At 37.0% G+C, this 20,865-nt stretch overlaps 1 protein-coding gene across 2 annotated transcripts in view; it reads right to left on the bottom strand.

The window, feature by feature from the left end:
- Nucleotides 1-20,865, bottom strand: part of LOC136877254 (RNA-binding protein 25) — a 305,057-nt gene that overhangs the window by 271,090 nt on the left and 13,102 nt on the right. For both annotated transcript variants that reach the window (XM_067151122.2, XM_067151123.2), the window contains exons 2-3: nucleotides 9,516-9,610; nucleotides 9,336-9,433 (exon numbers count right to left, since the gene is read on the bottom strand). In XM_067151122.2, coding sequence (XP_067007223.1) covers nucleotides 9,336-9,433; nucleotides 9,516-9,610 — 193 coding nt within the window. The remainder of the gene's footprint in view (nucleotides 1-9,335; nucleotides 9,434-9,515; nucleotides 9,611-20,865) is intronic.

Below are 20,865 nucleotides of genomic sequence, written 5' to 3'. Positions count from 1 at the left end.
GTCCACACAGTGACAGGTCGTCCCGAAATTTGCTCATCACTGGTTGACACACGTCCTTGCTGAGACTTTCCTACCCACCGTGCTACTGTACGGTATGGTAGGGCATTATTCCCAAGGGCTTCCACTAATTCACTGCGACATTCCATTGCATTTCACCCTCGGAGAACGGCTATTTTGATGTAAGCGCGCTGCTAAAATCGGGTAAAGTCCATCTTGAACGACACTCACCAGTTGACTGATTTCACTGCCCTTGCTGCGCTACTACCAACTATCACACAGCCATGTGTTGTTCTGCATACACACTATGCATGCAGAACTTCCACACGACACACATACATTTGTGATCGGTTCACATATATACAAGAAAAAAAAAATTGTTGCCATGACTTTTGCCCCAATCCTCGTATCTGATTATATTATCGAGACCACTGCCTTTGCTGGCAGGACCTAGTGTTTACAGTGCTCTATGTCTTCTGGTATGGGCTAGAGCAATTTTGTTACTTTCATAGATCTGTCTCTGTCTTATCCTTGGCTTTGACAATATGAAAGTGACTGAGGTATGAGCGATGTTAGTAATGCCATTCCTTTTGCAGCCAGTCCCTGCTATGAATGGTGTGAAAATGTTGCTCATAGGGTTGGTTGGTGCATGCATTTCAGTAGGCTTGGCAGACTGATATGTAATAGCAACTTCTGGCTTGGTGAGGAAAGCAACGGGAAACTACTTCACTCCTCATTTCCCTAGTACGCCTCTTCAGTGATGCCTAGGCCATCTATGACAGCGGATTGCAGAGCTGTTGAGAATCCAACCAGCTTAGGGCTGAAGATTGAACATACATACATATCGAGACCATAACAGATGTTGCACCCTCCACACACAAGGCCATGGGAGGTCTTGGGGTGCCTATTACTCTTTTGGTCCTAATATAAGACTGGGAATTTTACATTTTTGTGTTAAAATATAACCGCAGTCGCTTTTTTGCTCATGTTACATTTAAAGTGTATCATTTCCCACTCGTACTGACTTGTGCAGCGAATGTGTTTCCCAGCTGAGCTCAAGCTCACGAATAACTGCAATTTCTGAAGTCATGATTAATTTTTTTCTTTCCAATTTGATTGTGATTAGTGACTGGCAGAATTGAATATAATTCATCTGAGAACTTTGAGAATCGATACATTCAAAACCATGTTATCAAGTTCAACATAACCTTTAAAAGTCTATGCAGGCCTACTTTACACGGTGCAAGATTTCCAGAACCTCACCAAATTACAATGGAAGATTAGCAAAAAAGAGAAGGGATTTTGTCATCATGTATTGCTTTTGTATCTACTGTCCGGTGCTTTATTTTATTAGATTAAAGAATTTAAAATGACTTGTGGTCGACTGTTGTTTGGCTTGGCGATATTAGATTTTTCGCAAAGTTAGGCTGATCAAAGTTGCTGAGCTGAAAAAAGTTTTCACAGTAAACTGATGAAGTTTACCCAGTAAAAGTTTATATAAAGTATAGAGATCTTTAATTCGTGTACGGTAATTAATGTTTGAAGCCAGCCCTGCGGTCTAACTTGCCTGCCTCTCTTCATGATGAATAGTTTTTGTTACTCTTGTTCATTGAGTAAAAAAGTTGAATTCTTTATTAGTGTTTTTAAATTTCGTTGGATTCTGATGGTGGGATCTTTAATCTATTGAAAAAGTCCCACCTGCAAAAAAGGTTTTTTTTTTGTAATGTATTCGTTCTTATCTAATAATACGGTTTAGTTACTACGATATTGTTGTCGTTGATCTTAGTTTTTAGACTTTTTATTACATTTGTGTGATTGGAGTCGGAAGTTTTAGTTAATTCTTTGGTGACTGTTGGTAGATTCTTTTTTTTATTTCGAATCTGGTATCGTTCTGCAAATCTAAAGGGAGCTTGGAAATATTGCATTCAATCTCTGCTACGGTGTTGATCATGTCATTTTCTTTTCGTGTGGTTGGCCAATTATGTTTTAGACCTTTGCTTAAAAGGTCAATTTCTTGTTTCTGAAAAGCTTGTCTTTGTTGTGTTAAATATGGCTTAGTAATACTTTATTAACGGTAATACCATTTTACATAACAGTAGAGAAGAATAAACAAAACAAAACACACTAAAAAGAAAGTTCAATGGAGTATAAGTAGAAAAATATGTACAGATATATACACAGGTTATATCTCAAGTAACCACAGGAAAGTAATAGTCAATTCTGGAGATTATATAAGTGATTTCTCAATTTTGACAGAGAGCAGTTAAATATATCAATATCCAGTTTGTTTAGAGATCTTGACATTCGTTCAATTGGCCAATTGAATGCTTAGTTAGTTCTCTGCCAATTTGTAGACAATGTATTCTTGAACCTTGTGCGTCTGTCTGGTACATGTACGTTAATTTTTGCAAGGAGTTGTGAACAATTCACCCAGGAATGAAACAATTTAAAAATGAAAGTGTGTATCCAATAATTCATGGCATTGTGACAGGCTGTGCATATTTAAGGACTATTGTAAGGATGTATAATCAACATTATCATATGAGAATCCTGCTCTAAATGAATATAAACGAAGAAATTTATGTTGTACTGAATCTAATCTATGGATAGAGGTCTGATGAGAAGGGTTCCAAACAGGTGTACAGTATTCTAGTATAGGGCGTACCATAGACACATACAGCAATCGATAGGTAGCTAAGTTTGAAAATTCTCTAGAATATCTAGTAATGCAACCCAATCTTTGAAATGCTTTCTTACAAATATTTTCAATATGTTCATTAAATGATAGGTTATAACTGAATAAAACACCAAGGTCATTAACTTGTGAAACAGGAGTTAGAATGTTGGTGAGTTGTTGAAAGGTGAATTGCTTTTTATTATTTCTACGTTCTTATTGGGTGATTGTAATTGAGTTTCTTTTAAATGTGCAAGCTTTTTGTCCAAAGTTTTTTGTTTCCTACTTAGGGTATCGTTTAATTTATAATCTACATCTAGCTGAAATGAACTCCATTCTATTGGGGATACATACTGAGATATTGCCAAGTGTGTCTTGTATAACTGTAAATTTAAAAGCATCTTCTTTCTGTAGAATGTTTTGATTTCGTCCTTAAGCCAAATTTCATTGGTTCTATTTTGAGTTTTGGTTAAATTAGATGTGGATATGCCTTTTCTCTGAACATGTCTCAAAAATCTTGTAACCAACTTCAGTCTTAGACATTCTTTTAAATAAGCTATGTCTTTACCTATTTTACAGATCTTTACCTTCAGGTTGAGGTATTTGTTTAAGTTAAAGCCTGGTTAGCTTTAACATTACATGTTACAAATTTCATGTTTGGTCCGTACTGAAATGTACATCAGTTTTAAGATATTACCAAAATTTATTGGGATCAACCTATACAATACAAATGAGTTTCCAACATTAGGATTTACATCTTATTACACTAAAATTTGAAGGGACATGTTTCGCCCTTTATAAGGGCATCATCAGCCTTTTTACATATATACTCCAAAGATAAAAATCAGGATCCTAGGTAAAAAATATAAAAATGAGAATATAAGATTGGAAATGAGTATTATACAATGTGAGAAATTGTTATGAGTTCTTAAATAATAATTTACAATTAAAATTTCATTAAAAAAGGTTTACGAAGACAAGGATGAAGTTGGTATGATATTATACTAGTAATTTTAAATATTTTATAAAATAGACAAACCAGTCCTTATCCACGTAATAACAAGAAGGTCTATGGCTAAAGTTGCCGTATCAAAGTTCAAGTGAAATTTTACATATTGAAGAGAAGGTTAACTGGACCTTAGTTGCTACTTAAGATGACATTGAAACTTTCTTGTTGAAAACTTGTGATATTAACTGTAGTATGGCGCTGTGTAGATGATAAAGTTGTTGGATCCATTAATCTCGCTATTTACGAAGTGGGTCTGCGGTCTCCATAATTTTGTTGAAAGAGTGATAAAAAGTTCACAACTGAATGTTGCCGTGTAGGTCTTTGCTAGCTAGGGTGGTTATTAACTCTTATACTGATAGTTAAATGGGAACATTCTTACTTGTTGTTGGCTGTAGCTTTAAATATAGATTGACTATTGAAGGATATTTGGTGAAGAATCTGTAATGAAAAGAGGATAAAAAATATGAAGTTTAGAGAAAAAACTGTTGAATTAGACGAAATGATAATATGTATTCAATTACTTACGTTCTCGATTTTTGTGGTATGAATTGGTTGTCCGTATGGTCTCGGAATGAATAAGTAAGATTTGAATGTCGTGTATTGTATCTGTGTGGAACTGAGGGAGGGGGGGTGTGATGGAGGAAAGGAAATGGGAGGAGCATTGAGCTTACGCGCTGTTGGCTGTTGAAGATGTGGAATTGAGGGAGGACGGAATAATGGAGAAGAGGAGATGGGCGGAGCGTCGAGTTTACGCGCTGTTGGCAGAGGTGGGGATGGAGGGAATTACCTTTAAGGGGAAGGTGGGATCTTTATTGGAAGTTAGTTTAAGGTTTTTAAGGATTTTGTTTAAATTTGGATTTTTTTTTTGCTAGGGGCTTTACGTCGCACCGACACAGATAAGTCTTATGGCGACGATGGGATAGGAAAGGCCTAGGAGTTGGAAGGAAGCAACCGTGGCCTTAATTAAGGTACAGCCCCAGCATTTGCCTGGTGTGAAAATGGGAAATCACGGAAAACCATCTTCAGGCGTCCCGATAGTGGAATTCGAACCTACTATCTCCCGGATGCAAGCTCACAGCCGCGCCTCTACGAGCATGGCCAACTAGCCTGGTAAATTTGGATTTAAAGATTGTAATAAATTGGGTATAGTCTCATATAAGGGACTTTTTATTTCAACGGGATCATCGAGATTTAGGTCTTTGTTGTAATGTTGATCCAGATATATGTAAATGTTTTCTAATTCGTTCATTAATTTTCCTTTACCTACTGTTTTGACGATTGTGAGGTCCTGTTCCATAGTTGTGAAATGATGACCTGTATCTTTCATATGAGAACTCATGGCTGAGAACTTCTTGTGTCTATTAGCATTATAGTGCTCCTGATAGAGCCTGGGTTCAATTCCCAGCCAGGTCAGGCATTTTTACTTGGATATGAGGGTTGGTTCCAGGTCCACTCAGCCTATGTGATTACCTTTAATTGAGGAGCTATCTACCGTATTTCACGGCATAATCGTCGCATCCTTTATTTTCAATACAAAAATCGGACTTTAAACCTTTAATTACATAATCGTCGCACGTCCAAATTTTGTTCACTAATCTGGTTAAAAGGTAAATGGAACTGCAACGTAAGTTGCACATGAATGCGCAATTTAAATACGTGTATGGTTTATGGGCAATTTGGCAACACAGTCACATTTGCGACATGTTGCACAACGTATAAATAAATAATACCGGTATATGTACGACGCATGGCTTACCGGTAGACTATCGGCAGTTTGACAACGTGGTCGCGAGACAGTGTACTATTCATTCACCACCTACATATTATGCTTACCGGTAGGCTATCGGCAGTTTGACAACGTGGTCGCGAGACAGTGTACTATTTATTCACCACCTACATATTATGAGTTCCCATTTGAAATACGTAAGGCTGTAAGTTATCGCTTATCGGCAATGTCGCCAGGAAATACCGGCTAGGTAGGTTGAATGGACCTCGAACCAGCCCTCAGATACAGGTAAAATTCCCTGACCCGGCCGTGAATTGAACCCGAGGCCTCCGTGTAAGAGGCAAGCACGCTACCCCTACACCATGGGGCCGGCTCCTGTGTTATTGCGCACGAAGTGAAATCCAAGACGATAACGCAGATTTCCACGGAATTATTCAGCCGAATTATTTACGATGTCTCAGTTGTCATCGCTAGACTCTTATCTTACTACTACGTCATAAGTGTCCGGGCATGGGATGAAAACTTTTATCCAAGCAGTCAAGATAATTATTATCCAATGCTATTAAAGTTTTATTTTATAAACTCGTTAGTAATGTAATGTAAAATCATCAATAACTGGGAAGAAATATTAACCTAATTACCGTATGTTTAAAAGAAATTGAAAAAAATGAATGTTTGTTACTGACGTCTCGGAATACAGTCAACTATACAGAAGATCTACACCGCGCTAGCTAGAGCTCCGGTTTGAGAGCTTTGCGCAAGCGCAGTAGTGTGTCGCAACCAACGAGCTAAACTGATAAATTGTTGCATGCTTCCTTGCTGCCTAACAGTATTGGCTGCTCTGGAATGGACAGATCACAGATGCATTTATTTGTTTCAGATTTACGTGATTGCTGTAGACATGTGTGCATGAGAATTTAAGTTTTTAATTTGTGTTTTGGGTGTTTGCAGAAATAATTTGTTTTAATAGTGAACAATTATGGGAAGTCATTTATATCACAAAACATTAACGTATGAAGCATTTATAAGCGATTATGGGTAAATATAGAAACTATTCTGCGGGCTTCAAGCTAAGCGTAATTGCCTTCGCTGAACAGCACGGGAACAGAGCTGCAGAAAGAAAATTTTCTGTGAGTGAAAAGTTGGTGCGTGACTGGCGGAAAGTAAAAAACAAGCTAAAAAGCACAAACCCTTCTAGACGCGCGTTTAGAGGTCCTAAAACAGGGAAGTTTCCTATAATTGACGAAGAAGTGTTTAGGTACGTCGGTGAAATACGTAACAATGGCTGCAGTGTATCATATGAAATGTTACAAATTAAGGGACAGGAGGTAGCGCGCAAACACAACATACCGGTAACTCAGTTTAAGGCGACTCGTGGGTGGATTAAGGGGTTCATGCGACGACACAATCTGTCAGTGCGAAGGAGAACAACACTAAGCCAAAAGTTGCCTGCTGATTACACGGACAAGATTGTAAATTTTCACCGATTTGTCATAAGTTTGCGCAAGGAAACTTCGTACTTGCTTTCTCAAATCGGTAATGCCGATCAGACTCCAATCTTTTTTGATATGCCTCGCAACAGCACTATTGCACTAAAAGGATCACGGAGTGTATTAATGAAAACCAGCGGTAGTGAGAAGTTGGGATGCACGGCAATGCTAGCCATTACAGCTGATGGGAGAAAGTTGCCGCCTTACATCATTTTCAAGAGGTAAACGATGCCTAAGAATATACAGTTTCCCCGTGGAATTCATGTACGAGTGCAACCAAAGGGTTGGATGGACGTAGAACTCATGCTGGACTGGGTTAATTCATGTACGAGTGCAACCAAAGGGTTGGATGGACGTAGAACTCATGCTGGACTGGGTTAAAACTGTGTGGAATAGAAGACCTGGTGCACTACTAAAACAACCAGCTCTGCTTGTTTTAGATAGTTTCCGAGGTCACCTCGTGAATGAAGTGAAGCAAATTCTCACTACAAATAAGACACGACAGATAGTCATTCCTGGTGGCCTAACATCTGCTTTGCAGCCACTAGACGTATGTGTTAATAAACCCCTTAAAGACCACTTATGTCGATTTTACAACGAGTGGATGATGAGCGGCGATCAGCAATTGACGCCCGCCGGAAATATCAGGCGTCCACCCTTGGACTTGTTATGCTCGTGGGTGAAGAAGAGTTGGGATCTTATACCACCTGAACTAGTCTCCAAGAGCTTCAAAAGGACTGGGATTTCGAATGCACTAGACGGTTCCGAAGATGACGCAGTGTGGCAGGGAGACGAAGAATCTGATACTGGTATTAACAGAGGCGAGGACGGCGCACCAGATAGCGAAACCTGCGATAGCGACACCGAAGTTTTGGAATAAATTGCATACCGGTAAGTCCGCATTTCACAACAAAGCGATAATTTTTTGCAAGTGTAATATTTTAACTTTAATACTCAAATTAATGACAAATTAACTTAATACGTTCATTTTTATTTTCAGGTTGGAAAAACGTTCGTCGAATTGTTGCGAAAAATTATGAATTTTGTTTTAGACTATTTTAATTATTTTGATGTATAAACGCGAGTATTACGTGCATCTTAAATTTGTATCAAATACAATTTAGTTATAAATACATTTTTTGAGTAATACAAATACTGGTATTAAATATTCATCGTATAATGGTCGCACCCTACAATTTTTTTCGAAAATTTTGGTATAAAAAGTGCGACGATTATGCCGTGAAATACGGTATTATTGAGACTGCGACCCAAGTCTAGAGAGCCAGAAATAGCGGCCGAGAGGATTTGTCACATTGACCATGCATCACCTTTGTAATTTGGAGGCCTTCGGGCTGAGCAGCGGTCACTTGGTAGGCGGAGGTCCATTGAGGCTGTTGTTTGATTTGGTTTATGAGTGTTTGTCATATTACAATTATACCTATTTCATTTTTGTAATGTTTAACTAAATTGTTGATGGTTTTAATTCGTTCCCGGATTTTTAGTTTTCCTGTGTTGTTTTTATTCCGGGGTCCCTCCAAAGACGGACAATCACGGTTCCACTGTTTATGTAATATTTTTAAGTTACAATAAATGACTACTGAATGGATGGAAACCTTTTAGCTCTTGTTTTACATTAATTTAGTATTTAATGCAAAATACACAATAAGTGTTGCTTTCTTTTTGCTACCAGTAGTTGTTTTAATGTCAAACCAACATATGGAAGGACTTCAATGACAGATGGAAAAAGGCTAGGATTGGGTAGGAAGCGGCCATGGCCCTAATTGAGGTACAGCCCCAGAATTTACCTTGTGTTAAAAAAGAAATTGAAAACCATTTACAGGCCTGCTGATGGAGTTCCAACCCATGATCTGCCAAATGCAAGCTCACAGCAACACAACGCAAACTATGCAGCCAGTCAGTAATCTCCCTCTTTAACACAACCTTATCTTCAAACAGCCGTGCTATTAGCTGATGCTATCTTTGGCTCCATTTTCCCGTCTAATTATTTATAATACTGCTTCAATTGTAATTTACATGTCAATAATAATGTTATTTGCTTTACGTCCCACTAACTACTTTTTAAGGTCTTCGGAGACGCCAAGGTGCCAGAATTTAGTCCCACAGGAGTTCTTTTACGTGCAAGTAAATCTACCGACACGGAGCTGTCGCATTTGAGCACCTTCAAATACCACCGGACTGAGCCAGGATCGAACCTGCCAAGTTGGGGTTAGAAGGCCAGCGCCTTAACCGTCTGAGCCACTGAGCCCGGCAAATTACATGTCAATCACCAATTTTCCAACATTCATACTTGTTATTAAGATATCGATATGACAAATGTGAGAACTTTACTTCACTTCTAAAATTTAGTTCCTCATTACTTTAACGTATATAATTCAAAGTATTTAGTTGTAACTACCATTACTAATACTAATTTCTCACCTCCAATTTGCATGTAAGGCATAGCCATTGCTGGTGGCATCGGAGGAATTCCAGGAACCATGGGTGGTCGCCCAGGATACGACATAACCATGAAGCCTCTGTACAAAAAATAATGGGAAAAATAATTAGATTAAACATAAACTGAATTATGCAATGAATTAGACAACAGTCAGTACTCACCCGCCAGCAGAAGAATACGAAGTGGGAATGTTGCCAGGACTTGCTTCGTACAGAGTGGAGCTCACCTGGACAATATCACTGGGCTCTATTGACATCTGAAACATGACAGGAAATTTATATGTTGTGACATATAATTTGATTCATACACAAATCAGTATACTCTGCTAGCACAGTGCTTTTATTAATAGTAATAAACACATCAAGTAGCCAGTTAAATGACATGTGATAGTCTTTAAAGGAGCAAAGCAATATGATGTATAAGCCCCATTTAATTTAAATGGAAAACAAATATAAAATTACAGTTTAATAAAAGTATTTGCAAAAGAGGAAAATAAAGAAAAATACATTAATGATTTTAATATTTTAAAAACTGAATCTAAAAATTTTTCAAAAGGAAACAAATATACTGAGTAAAACACATTACATTTGAAATTACTGTGGTTAGAAGTTACCTCCAATGTACTTCACAACATTTTTTTAATGGTAATTCCTGGCTGAAATAATTCAGAAGTACAAACTATAAATATTCTTCATGAATAAGCTAATCAATAACTGTAAGGTTTTTCAGTCTGTCAAAAAAGTAATCCAGGATAAATGAAAATGAAAACCTACAACCTGTTCTCCAGTCATTGACCGGGTCAGTGATGGAATGAATGAATCAGATATAGGCTATTAGTACGATGGGGTCGCCACTCCCAAAGTGATTTAGTAATGAGTGATAGATGCTACGAAATGAGAATGGAGAGTGTTGCTGGAATGAAAGATGACAGGGAAAACCGGAGTACCCGGAGAAAAACCTGTCCCGCCTCCGCTTTGTCCAGCACAAATCTCACATGGAGTGACCGGGATTTGAACCACGGTAGCCAGCGGTGAGAGGCCGACGCGCTGCCGTCTGAGCCACGGAGGCCCAGGATAAATATAAATAGAAAATGCCTAAAAAAAAAATAGAACATTTAACAAATTCAAAATATCTCTGCATTATAATGTAAAGTCTTCTGTGACCGAATATTAATGTGTGTACCTGTGTGTACCCAAGAATTCATGTACTCGCAGGGAAGGTTGATGACCTTGAGGTAAAGCTGAAGCTATTAGGCGATGGAGGAGTATTCAACCAGATGATCCTCCAGAACTTGGAAAAGATGAAGATAATGGTTAAATCCAAGCTTACGGGTGTTGCCCGATCAGCTCTAGCAAAATGACCCTGGATCCATCCAGAAGGACTGTACAAGCCACTGGGTCATTGTTCGATCCTCGGCATGCACCTAAGGATGTATCTCCTACAGAACTGCTCTAGTTTCTTAAGAATGCCTCAATTTCTTAAGAGGATGGAGTCTCAAACAGTTTTCACAGGCTCACAGCATTTACCTGACTGACATTAAGAACTAACTGCATCAACAAGATTATGGTAATGTGAATATTCCCAGATTCTCATGGGATAAGGCTTGCACACAGACTACGCAACTGCTGCATTAAAATGTGTGTGGTATCCATGTTCAAATGTGGATTCTGAAATGTTGTTTTCAAAATATAGTCTCATAGTAAGTGACAGGAGGTGACGATTGCCAGCTGCAAATGCTGAGACACTGACTATGCTCTATTTTCAATAATTTCACTGCAGTACTTGGGTAACACAGAAGAAGGTAACTTGTATTCATTTAGGTCTACAAACCTGCCAACTTTACAAAACCAAAAGTCAAGAGATTTGGATATGAAAATCAGGAAAATTTGATTGGTTAAACTGCTTGTTTTATAGGTCTTGCGCAATACAGGAGTACTATGGTATAATATAACATTTACTGTCTCAAAACCCGACTGTTGCTATACAAGGCTGCCAAATATAACATACCAGGCGACAAGAAACATAATTTAGAAAATAATTTGCCGAAACACGAGATTAACAAACAGAAAAACACGCGAAGAAATAGCAATTTACAAACTTAACCTTAAAATTATTACCGACAATTTACGAAGACAAACATTTCAGAAAAACAAAAGAGACTCCATGCTAAAACTTGACCAAAACACACACTACAATTTACGTATCTGGAAGAAGAAAAAGAAGATGATTACGACACGAGAAACTTTTATAAGATTGAATTGAGCGCTCATAATCTCGGAAGTTAGTCAAGCAATCATCTGTTTTCAACACAATACGCAACTCAGCTGTTTGGGAGATAACATTAGGTCATGCACTGAAGTACAGCACTTGGCAAAATTTAATGACATAGCCTAAAGCCACAAGTAATCTCACAGGTGTTACGATGAAAACACACGAATCGAAGAAAAAAAACTTGACATAATCAAACATATTGAAATTTATCAAAGAAGACTTTCGGAACGCGAACACAGCACACGACATGTGAAGATATCACTTTACTAAAAAAACACGTGGTCAAGTGAAATCTTGCCACACAGGAAAATTTATTAAAATTAACGAAACCAAAAAACTTGTTACTAATAGTGACGCACTATTTCCTCCAACCGTTAATTACAAGAGAAACACAGTAACACAAGACTGCACATCGCGGAACGAAAACACGAGGTGAGATGAACTCGCGCAAGAATCATGAAAACAAAAGCGGGAATTAAGAACACACACGGAACACTTACAACCTATATTCAAACTTAAAAAATTTAAAATTAATTTTAGAAAAGTTAGCCGAGGATGATCATTGTAAGCCTTCGCTCCTTCCCATAACCACGCTCTGCTACCAAATGTAACGTTCTTTCGGGACAATTACGGTTACCATAAATAATAATAATAATAATAATATAGAAATAATATAATACCAGTAATAAATAATAATAAGATAGTAAAATAATACCAGTAGTAAATAAGATAATACTTAATAATATGAATAAGGAGGTAGAAATATGACGCAGTGGCGGAGAATTCATATAAACCAAATACAGGGAACACTTACAGGCCTAAAAATGACAACTAAGACAGGATGTGGAAGCTGCGGGAAGCCCTTATCGAGGTACATGGAACGTATGACGTTATGGGGGAGAAAAGACTTATAAGAAACACCCTCTAGCTCAACTATATTAAAAATGACAAGAAAGTTTTACAAAATACAGTTCCACGACACGGAAACAAGGCATACTTAAGTTACTTAACATAAAGGTAGATTTAACAATGAAGGTGATGCTACATTAAAGGTATAGTTTAAAGCGAAAGTATTTAATGGATGAAAGAATTAAAAGTACGGCAATTGGAACCTAGGGTAAACTCGGACTCACCAAATCAAACTTTTAAGATGACATTAAGCGAAGAAATAATGAAACACCAAAGGAATTAAACTAAATGAAACGAAACCGGAAAACATTGAGAATAACATTGCAAAAACACTGAAATAACACTTACTTCGGAAAGGCAGGAGTTCCCGAGGGCAGAAACCCTCGAGCGCGAACTCTCACTTGGGCGGTCGGATGGAAAATGACGCCGAGCACACGCATCATTTTTCGAAGCCGGCCACAAGGCCGGAAATGGCCCGATTACAATCAACCAATAAGATCAAACTTACCCTAGATTCCTGGACCTTTTTGCCAATAGGAAATCTCGTTACCATATATGGTCATTTTAACATCGTTAGCAATTGCACAAGTTCTGGAACATTACGATTACAACACCCAAAATTTCATCATAGGAAACCACACGTGTGGTACAGGTACAGGATGCTCCAAAATAAATTACCTTACAAATTTTACATCAGATTACATAAAAACTACATTTAAAAAAAATCACTTCAAAACACTTCTGCATGTTGCAATGTTCATACAGTTCAATGTTTCTTGATGTTTCCATATATTAAAACAATTTACAAACATATTTCAGTTACACAAAACTTTAGAAATATAAATTTTAAACACACTGTAGTTCCAATTCTCCGTCCCACCAACCGGTGACAAATTACACATCTCTCTTCCCTCACAGGGAGTATGTGAGTGAGATGATCTGTCTGTGATAAGTCTTCCGAAAACAGTATGAACCCGTGCTCCATACATGTGAATCAGTCATGCACTTAGCAAATGCATAAATTAATATATAGCATCACGCGCCTGCGCGATTATGTGAGCGCAATGTTATTTTTATAAATTAAAACTCGCCAGAATTGTCTCCAAATGGCTCCTAAAATCTCTAGGAAAGTCACTAGTCGCTATCTTTGAAATTGTCACTAATTACTAAAAAGGACTTGAAATGTAGCCATTAGTCTCTAGAATTGACTAGACTGATGTGAATGAACACGAACATAGCACGCGAGAATGAGAGATTGACAATCGATATACACGTCGTGATATACAGGTTTCAATAAACATCATACATTTGCACGTATTTTCCGTATCAATAAATGTCGATATTTAATCTGAAAGCGGCCAATGACTGAAGGAATTCTGGCCACTGGCGTACAAAGCTGAAATGGTGGGATATGAAAGCAAGATTTGAAGTTTACCAAATAATAAGCTAAAATTGGGAGAAATAATACAATCAGGAGGCGGGAAAAACTGCCGAAAATCGGGAATCTCCCACCTAAATCGGGAAAGTTGGCAGGTATGCATTTAAAATGTGTTTTGCTTCAGAAGGTGAATATAAAATAAAAATGTGACTTCCTTATACATTTTTTCTCATTCTTCAATAGGCACATTAATAGTTTACCTGCTGTATTGTTTTATACTTTACGTTTTATAAATTGTATATGTTTTGAAATGTACTTATTGTAGAAACCTGACTGCTTCCCAAATTTTAACATTTTTTTTTTTGAGAAAATAAATAACACAAAACACCTCCTTTTGATTTTTAAATCAACAAATCTTAAAAATATAATACATTTTTTAACACCTCTACCCATAGTCAATTAGGGTTCTGTCCACTATTACAATTTGGGGCAATATACACAAAACCCAAGGAGAAGGATAAGTCAAATACTCAAGTTTATCGAAGGATGGAGTGGGGACAAACTTGATGATGTACCAAGGCTGCATTTTTCAAGCAATTTGAGTTTGGACGAGGGTCCTTTTAATAAAATATGGCTTTAAAAGTTGGTTTGTTGTTTGTATATTTAAAGGAATTTGACGGTTAAAGGTCACTGATTCAGACCAGTGTTATGTCATTTGAATTTGAGGATAGATTTAGTTGAAACTGAAGTAAGTAAAATAAATTCCCTAGTCACCTGAGTTGTCGTCTTTTTTCGCAAGAATGTTTCTAAAGTTGGTTGTTTATTTTAAAGGAATTGGACGTTTAAAATGGCTAGCATGGTCGGACGGGATTAAGAGGAGGAAATTCCGATTTATATGAGAAGTCTCAAAAATATAGCCGTAAGTTAAAGGACAAATATTGGAATAAATAACATAATGGAATTACAGAATAGAGATTTAAATATAAATTTTTTCTTTTTTTGGATTGAAGAAAGGAGAAATTTTTCAAGAAGATGGCAGAAAATATTTCAAGTTCAACATAATGACTAACTTAATGGGTGTTTTTTATTTGCAAGTTGCTAGCACGCCGCATTGACATGGATTTCTCCTTGATTGTTATGTTCATCTACAAATCATTGAACTATGATGTAAGTAGATATGTTTTTATTAAAGCATCCTGTTTAAAGCATGAATTTTTGTATTTTATAGCCCAGAAATATCATTTTCGTCAAGCAAGGGTATCTAGATTTCTATAGAACACTTTCCCGCCTTGTCAGTACTTTACATATTTTATTATACCTAATTACCGTACGTGTTTCGAGAGCTAACTACTCATCTTCAGCAGTGCCAAAACATCAATAATCTTTGGACTTGGTACACTGGTACAAATATACTTGTCAACAGAACAATTGTATTTAAATCTTGAAACTGTTAAAATATTTCCTTGTGTTTCAACCTTTTACTTACTTACTATGTCATTTATTACAGACTTCAAAATAGAAATTTTCAAATCATAAATGAATAAAATCTATTAAATTAGTCACTAAAATTTTAAATCTGCTCTGCTCTTAGAACTTATATCCATATTTACATCTAAAAAAGAAATAGAATTTCTTTTTGTGTGTAAATTTACATTTAGGCCTACTTTGTCATTTAATAAAACACTTAATAGATTAATTTTCAATTCGTAAATAAATAAATAAATAAATAAATAAATAAATAAATAAATAAATAAATAACACACCGAGCTCGATAACCACAGTCGCTTAAGTGCATTCAGTATCCAGTATTCGGGAGATCCTATCTGTGCCGATGGAGCATACATGACAGGACTTCCTTGATAAATTAAGCAGATATGCGATAATTGAAAGAGGCTTTAGAAATTAAAATTTGCAAATCACACACTAGTTTGACTTTAAAGTCATTGTTGTGACCTTTTTAGCTTCCTGCAAAAAGCCTTCAGAAAATGTTTTGTCATAAGTGTCATAACATCAACCAGAACTCCTGGTCTTCAAAATAGAAGTAGACTCCAGAGATTCATTGGACATGCATGATCTGAACTCTGTTCTATATTTCTTCAGTTATATTTAAGAAGTCCATCGGTTCCACGAATTGTTGATATTTGTGCCCAACTGGAATCACTTGCAGCATCTTGATTTGCAGCCGAAGTGTCATCTATTTGAAAAACTGCGAACTGTTTCTGAAGCTCATTCATCACCTCATCTGTAGTTTCATTCTCTTCCTTGCGTAACATGATAGGAAAATATTCCAAGAAGAAAAAAAAAAAAAAAAAAAAGAAAAAAGAAAAAAAAACGAATGGAAGAAAACTGTGCATCTTCAATTTTGTCTAACTTAGCAACTTGAGCATGCTTTAACACAATCCTTGAGTGGAAACTTGTTGAGATGTAGTCACAACCAGTACAGAAGTAGTTTCTCACTGATGAAAAGAAAAGGGATCATTCACTATTTTCGAACTCTGAATGCCAGTAACTAACTCATTATCACTTACATCGTTTCTTTCAGCATGTGCAATATTAATATCACACCCACATACTGTGCAAAAAGCACATTTTTCTCCCTTTCTAGATTTTAGTATGCACGGAAAATCAACAGAATATGATTCTTTAAATGCTTGGAAGTACTATTTTTTATTGGATTTATTCATGATTATCTACAATAGGAATGTAGCGTATGAAAATATCCGACAACAAATGTTTCGATATGTACTGAAAATCGAAATGAAGCTGGATCACTGAACGTCACATAAAATTACAACGAACACTAAAGGCAGTCGGACACTTCATTAAAACATATCAAAGCACACAAAGTCATAAACCATTAAATGAATACGACGACAACGTGGAAAGAATGTAATTCTTCTTCTTCTTTATAAATGAATGGGCTTCGCTAATAGCGGTATACCCAGTCACTGGAACAAATGTATTTAGTCCAACGAATACAAGAAACTGCGAAGCACAAAGTTATAACACAAAAACTCGAAGATTTCATCAAAATATATCATAACCTCAAAAGGCCAAAACTTTGAAGGAACGCCAAATTCGTGAACAAAGAACACTCAAGTGGTCAAATATGCGTTAAATCACAAGCGAATGGAGTGAAACAAATAATTTTCGGAGCAGAGCCTGTCGATACCTAAGGTTCACACGGAAGAACTGTCATCCCGGATTTAAATTCAATAGCAATAATGACACAAACATCATACGGTTAAAAATACCAATAATATCAAAGAATGCGTTATCGACTATCGTGGACTTGCCTTCAATCAAGACCGAGCGTGCTTCGACCCACGCAAACAATCTATTGTACAGAAGTAGAGTGATTATCGAATGTTAACGTTTCAAATTTTTGTCTGCGAATTTGTGAAATGACACCGTCCATCTGTAAAAAACTGCAATTTCCCTAAAATTTTACGGATAAACCGTAAAAGTTGGCAGGTATGTAATAGATAAGCACAAGATTTCTAGCAATGTACAGTTTCGGTACATACGCTTTCCAACATTGCATATCAAGTTTTTTCAAGTATTATATTTTACTGCCTCTAGTGGAATATCCTTGAGCATTGGTGATTGCTTTATTGATGTGCAACATCCAAAAAATCTGTACGAAATACTTTTTTAATTTCACCTGAAAAAAGTTTTTTTTACAAGCTGCATTATTTTACATAAAATAAGCTTCATGGTCTGTATTGCACTTTAAACAGATTCACAACGAAGTATTTTTATTTTCCACCTTGTCAATACACTAATTGGGCCGATGACCTTCGATGTTAGGCCCCTTAAAACAACAAGCAGCAAGCAATACACTAATTGCTTAAGGCAACTTATTGGTTAAAAGTGGTACATGTTTTGTATATTATTAACATCTTCAACCACACAACACCGTTTAGATGAAAAATTAATCTTCTTATGTTAATTTTAAGGACACTTCCCTCAAGCATTGATACTTTGTCAATATACGACAACTCAACGGTAGATAACAAGTAACAACTTTCAGCAAACACTGAACATTATCCCAGCATCTACTTACATTTCTCAACAAGGTCTCTGACAATATTTCCTACCAGTACAAAGGGCCACTTCTTCTACAATAATTAAACTGATGCTTCAGTTTCGTGTTTATGTACATCTACCTTTGAATGTTTTAGTACCTTCACGTTTACGACTTCAGCAGCGGCCTTGAACATGTTATACATATGACATACATTTTTGTGCTTATGTTCACGCCCTCATTTCGTTGGCATTACGTCATTATCACATTGGTTATTCACTAACAATTTTATTGAACCATTTTAATTAGACTACATATTTTTAATGGAAGAAGTTTTAGTCTCTGACAAGATAGTTTTAGTATAATCATTATGGGCCGTATTTTTTGGTAACAACGATATGCACAAGTTTTTTGATATCTTATTCCTTGTCTATATATGACTTCCCAGGTACTAAAAATACCGTATTTTAGCTAAATGAACTCGCGAAATTTGATTTATTGCGCAAATTGCACAAACAATCACAAAATATACACCACTTTGTGCGAAAAATGCGAAATGGCACGGGAAAAGCTCTCCAATAATAAACGCTTAAATGCTTCTGAGAACTTGACTATCATAGTTTCCTTCTCTTTTGCTTGATAGCTGTATATTCTCCACACAAATGCACACACAGCGGTACACACTGTGTATCGAAAGGATGTGTATTCAGTTCTGCGATCTCTGAGGCAGTCAATAAAAATCAATATCTGTTATTGATTACAGCAAATAGCGTTGTGGTCGTAACAACATACAAGATCGGTCGTAGATACAGCAGTGCGCAATGAGAGTTCGTTACTTACCAACATTTATCGGCAAAGGTCAAACATTTAAGTATAAAAATGCTGAAACCTGAAGTCACAACAGATTTTTCGAGGGTTGAAGAATACAACAGTGAGGGGTTGTATGTATTTGATGCTGCAAGAAAGATTCTAATGTATCAATAGTGTACCGGTAATATTCGTAAAGTTGAAACATGCGATATACACTGCAGAGAATCAGAATGAAGCAAATGAAAATAATTATAAGCGACAAATAACGATCGGCGATACTTTACAGTTTACAATGGCGAAAAATGAAAGTATCCTCCTATATTGAAAACCGTCAATACGGAATGATTCTAATATCTTGTAATACTTTACAGATCGTAAAGGTGTTGAAAAATTATAGAGAGCAATTTGTAACAGGACAAAAAAGCATTCACGGAAGCTAACATTCCTTTAGAAAAATAGGATAATCCTGGCATGAGGAAGAGAATGAATATAAAGATAAATAATAGATAAATAATACTGTCTTTACTGTAAAATATGACGGTATTGGTAGGCCTGTTGTAAATAAATCGCCTGTTTGAGTAGTAATAATGTGCTATTGTTTTTATGTCCCACTAACCACTTTTACGCTTTCCGTAGATGCCAGGATACCGGAAGGTTGTCCCGCAGGAGTTCCTTCACGTGCCAGTAAACTAGTGACACAAGGCCGAAGTATTTGAACTCCTTCAAATACCACCGGAATGAGCCAGGATCGAACCTGCCAAATTGGGGTCAGAAAGCCAGCGCTTTAACCATCTGAGCTACTCATCCCCCACTGGGAAAAAAGAGCATATCCATGAACATCTTCCAGAGCTATATGACTTTGCAAAATGCAATGAAAGCACATCTGGTTGAGGAAGTGAAAGAAGACAGTGTTAGCAAAGTTTTGGGAGGTTTTATAAAAGACCACAGTGAATTTGCATCCAAGTATTCGCAAGCATTATGGTTTCCAACGTCTAATGTGGTCACAATTAAATTGAAATAACAAATAACGTAGTTCAAACTACTGAATACAAATAAGTAATGTAGAGTTACATTTCTATTTAATTATAAGCGGAAGCGCTACTGGCTTCGACGAAATTTTTTTTTGAGGTGTGCATTATTATAACATGTTTCAGTATGAGAACAAAGTAACTGCAAATTAATGGGAGAAGTTACTATCAACAAACATTTAATTTTACTATCAAACGAAAGATTCAAAATTACGTTATTGTCACGAATAAAACTATCTGTTCCATTACTCTAATTTATTTCAGTATGACCTAAAACACACACACACACACACACACACACACACACACACACACCAGCGGAGAATGGCCAAACTTACTAATACCGTTTATTTACAAATTTCTGTTCCGTACACATACCAGGGAGTCCCGGCCGGTTCGAGTTATATACCTGAGAGACGGCTATAATCCTTACTTTTATTTTCCCCCAAGTCCAGTCGCCACCTACAGCCGCTGTCCGTAGACCACTGGATTGGAACACAGTGCCGCTGGCTAAATGACACACGTTGACTGTTCATTGGTTTGATTTTTTTTTTTGCTAGTGGATTTACGTTGCACCGACACAGACAGGTTTCATGGCGACGATAGGATAGGAAAGGGCTAGAAGTGGGAAGGAAGCAGCCGTGGCCTCAATTAAGATACAGCCCCAGCATTTGCCTGGTGTGAAAATGGGAACCACGGAAAATCCATCTTCAGGGCTGCTGACAATGGGATTCAAACTCGCTATCTCCCGGATGCAAGCTCACAGCTGCGCGCCCCTAACCGCACAGCCAGTTCGATTCCAGAGACAGTCCAGTACTTCAGTCACGTGCAATGAACAACTAAAGAGCTCAACAGTATTCAACAGCAGGACGATACTCACAACAGCGAACATTAACACAGGTCTATTTATCCTTGCACACACGATAGTGGGTTTCCTTGCTCGCTCACGGCGATCCTCAGTTCACAGAATTACACGAACACAGTACAATCTTCCGTTCTGTCGTCTATAGTTCACACACGCACACACACACACACTGGTCTCTCTGACACCAGAACAGTAGCTCACTCGCAGAGGCCTTGTATTCGTA

The sequence above is a fragment of the Anabrus simplex genome, chromosome 7 (assembly GCF_040414725.1).
Source record: "Anabrus simplex isolate iqAnaSimp1 chromosome 7, ASM4041472v1, whole genome shotgun sequence".
Lineage (NCBI taxonomy): Eukaryota > Metazoa > Arthropoda > Insecta > Orthoptera > Tettigoniidae > Anabrus > Anabrus simplex.
Note: the sequence above shows the minus strand (reverse complement) of the source record. Positions and strands in the feature narration are given on the sequence as shown.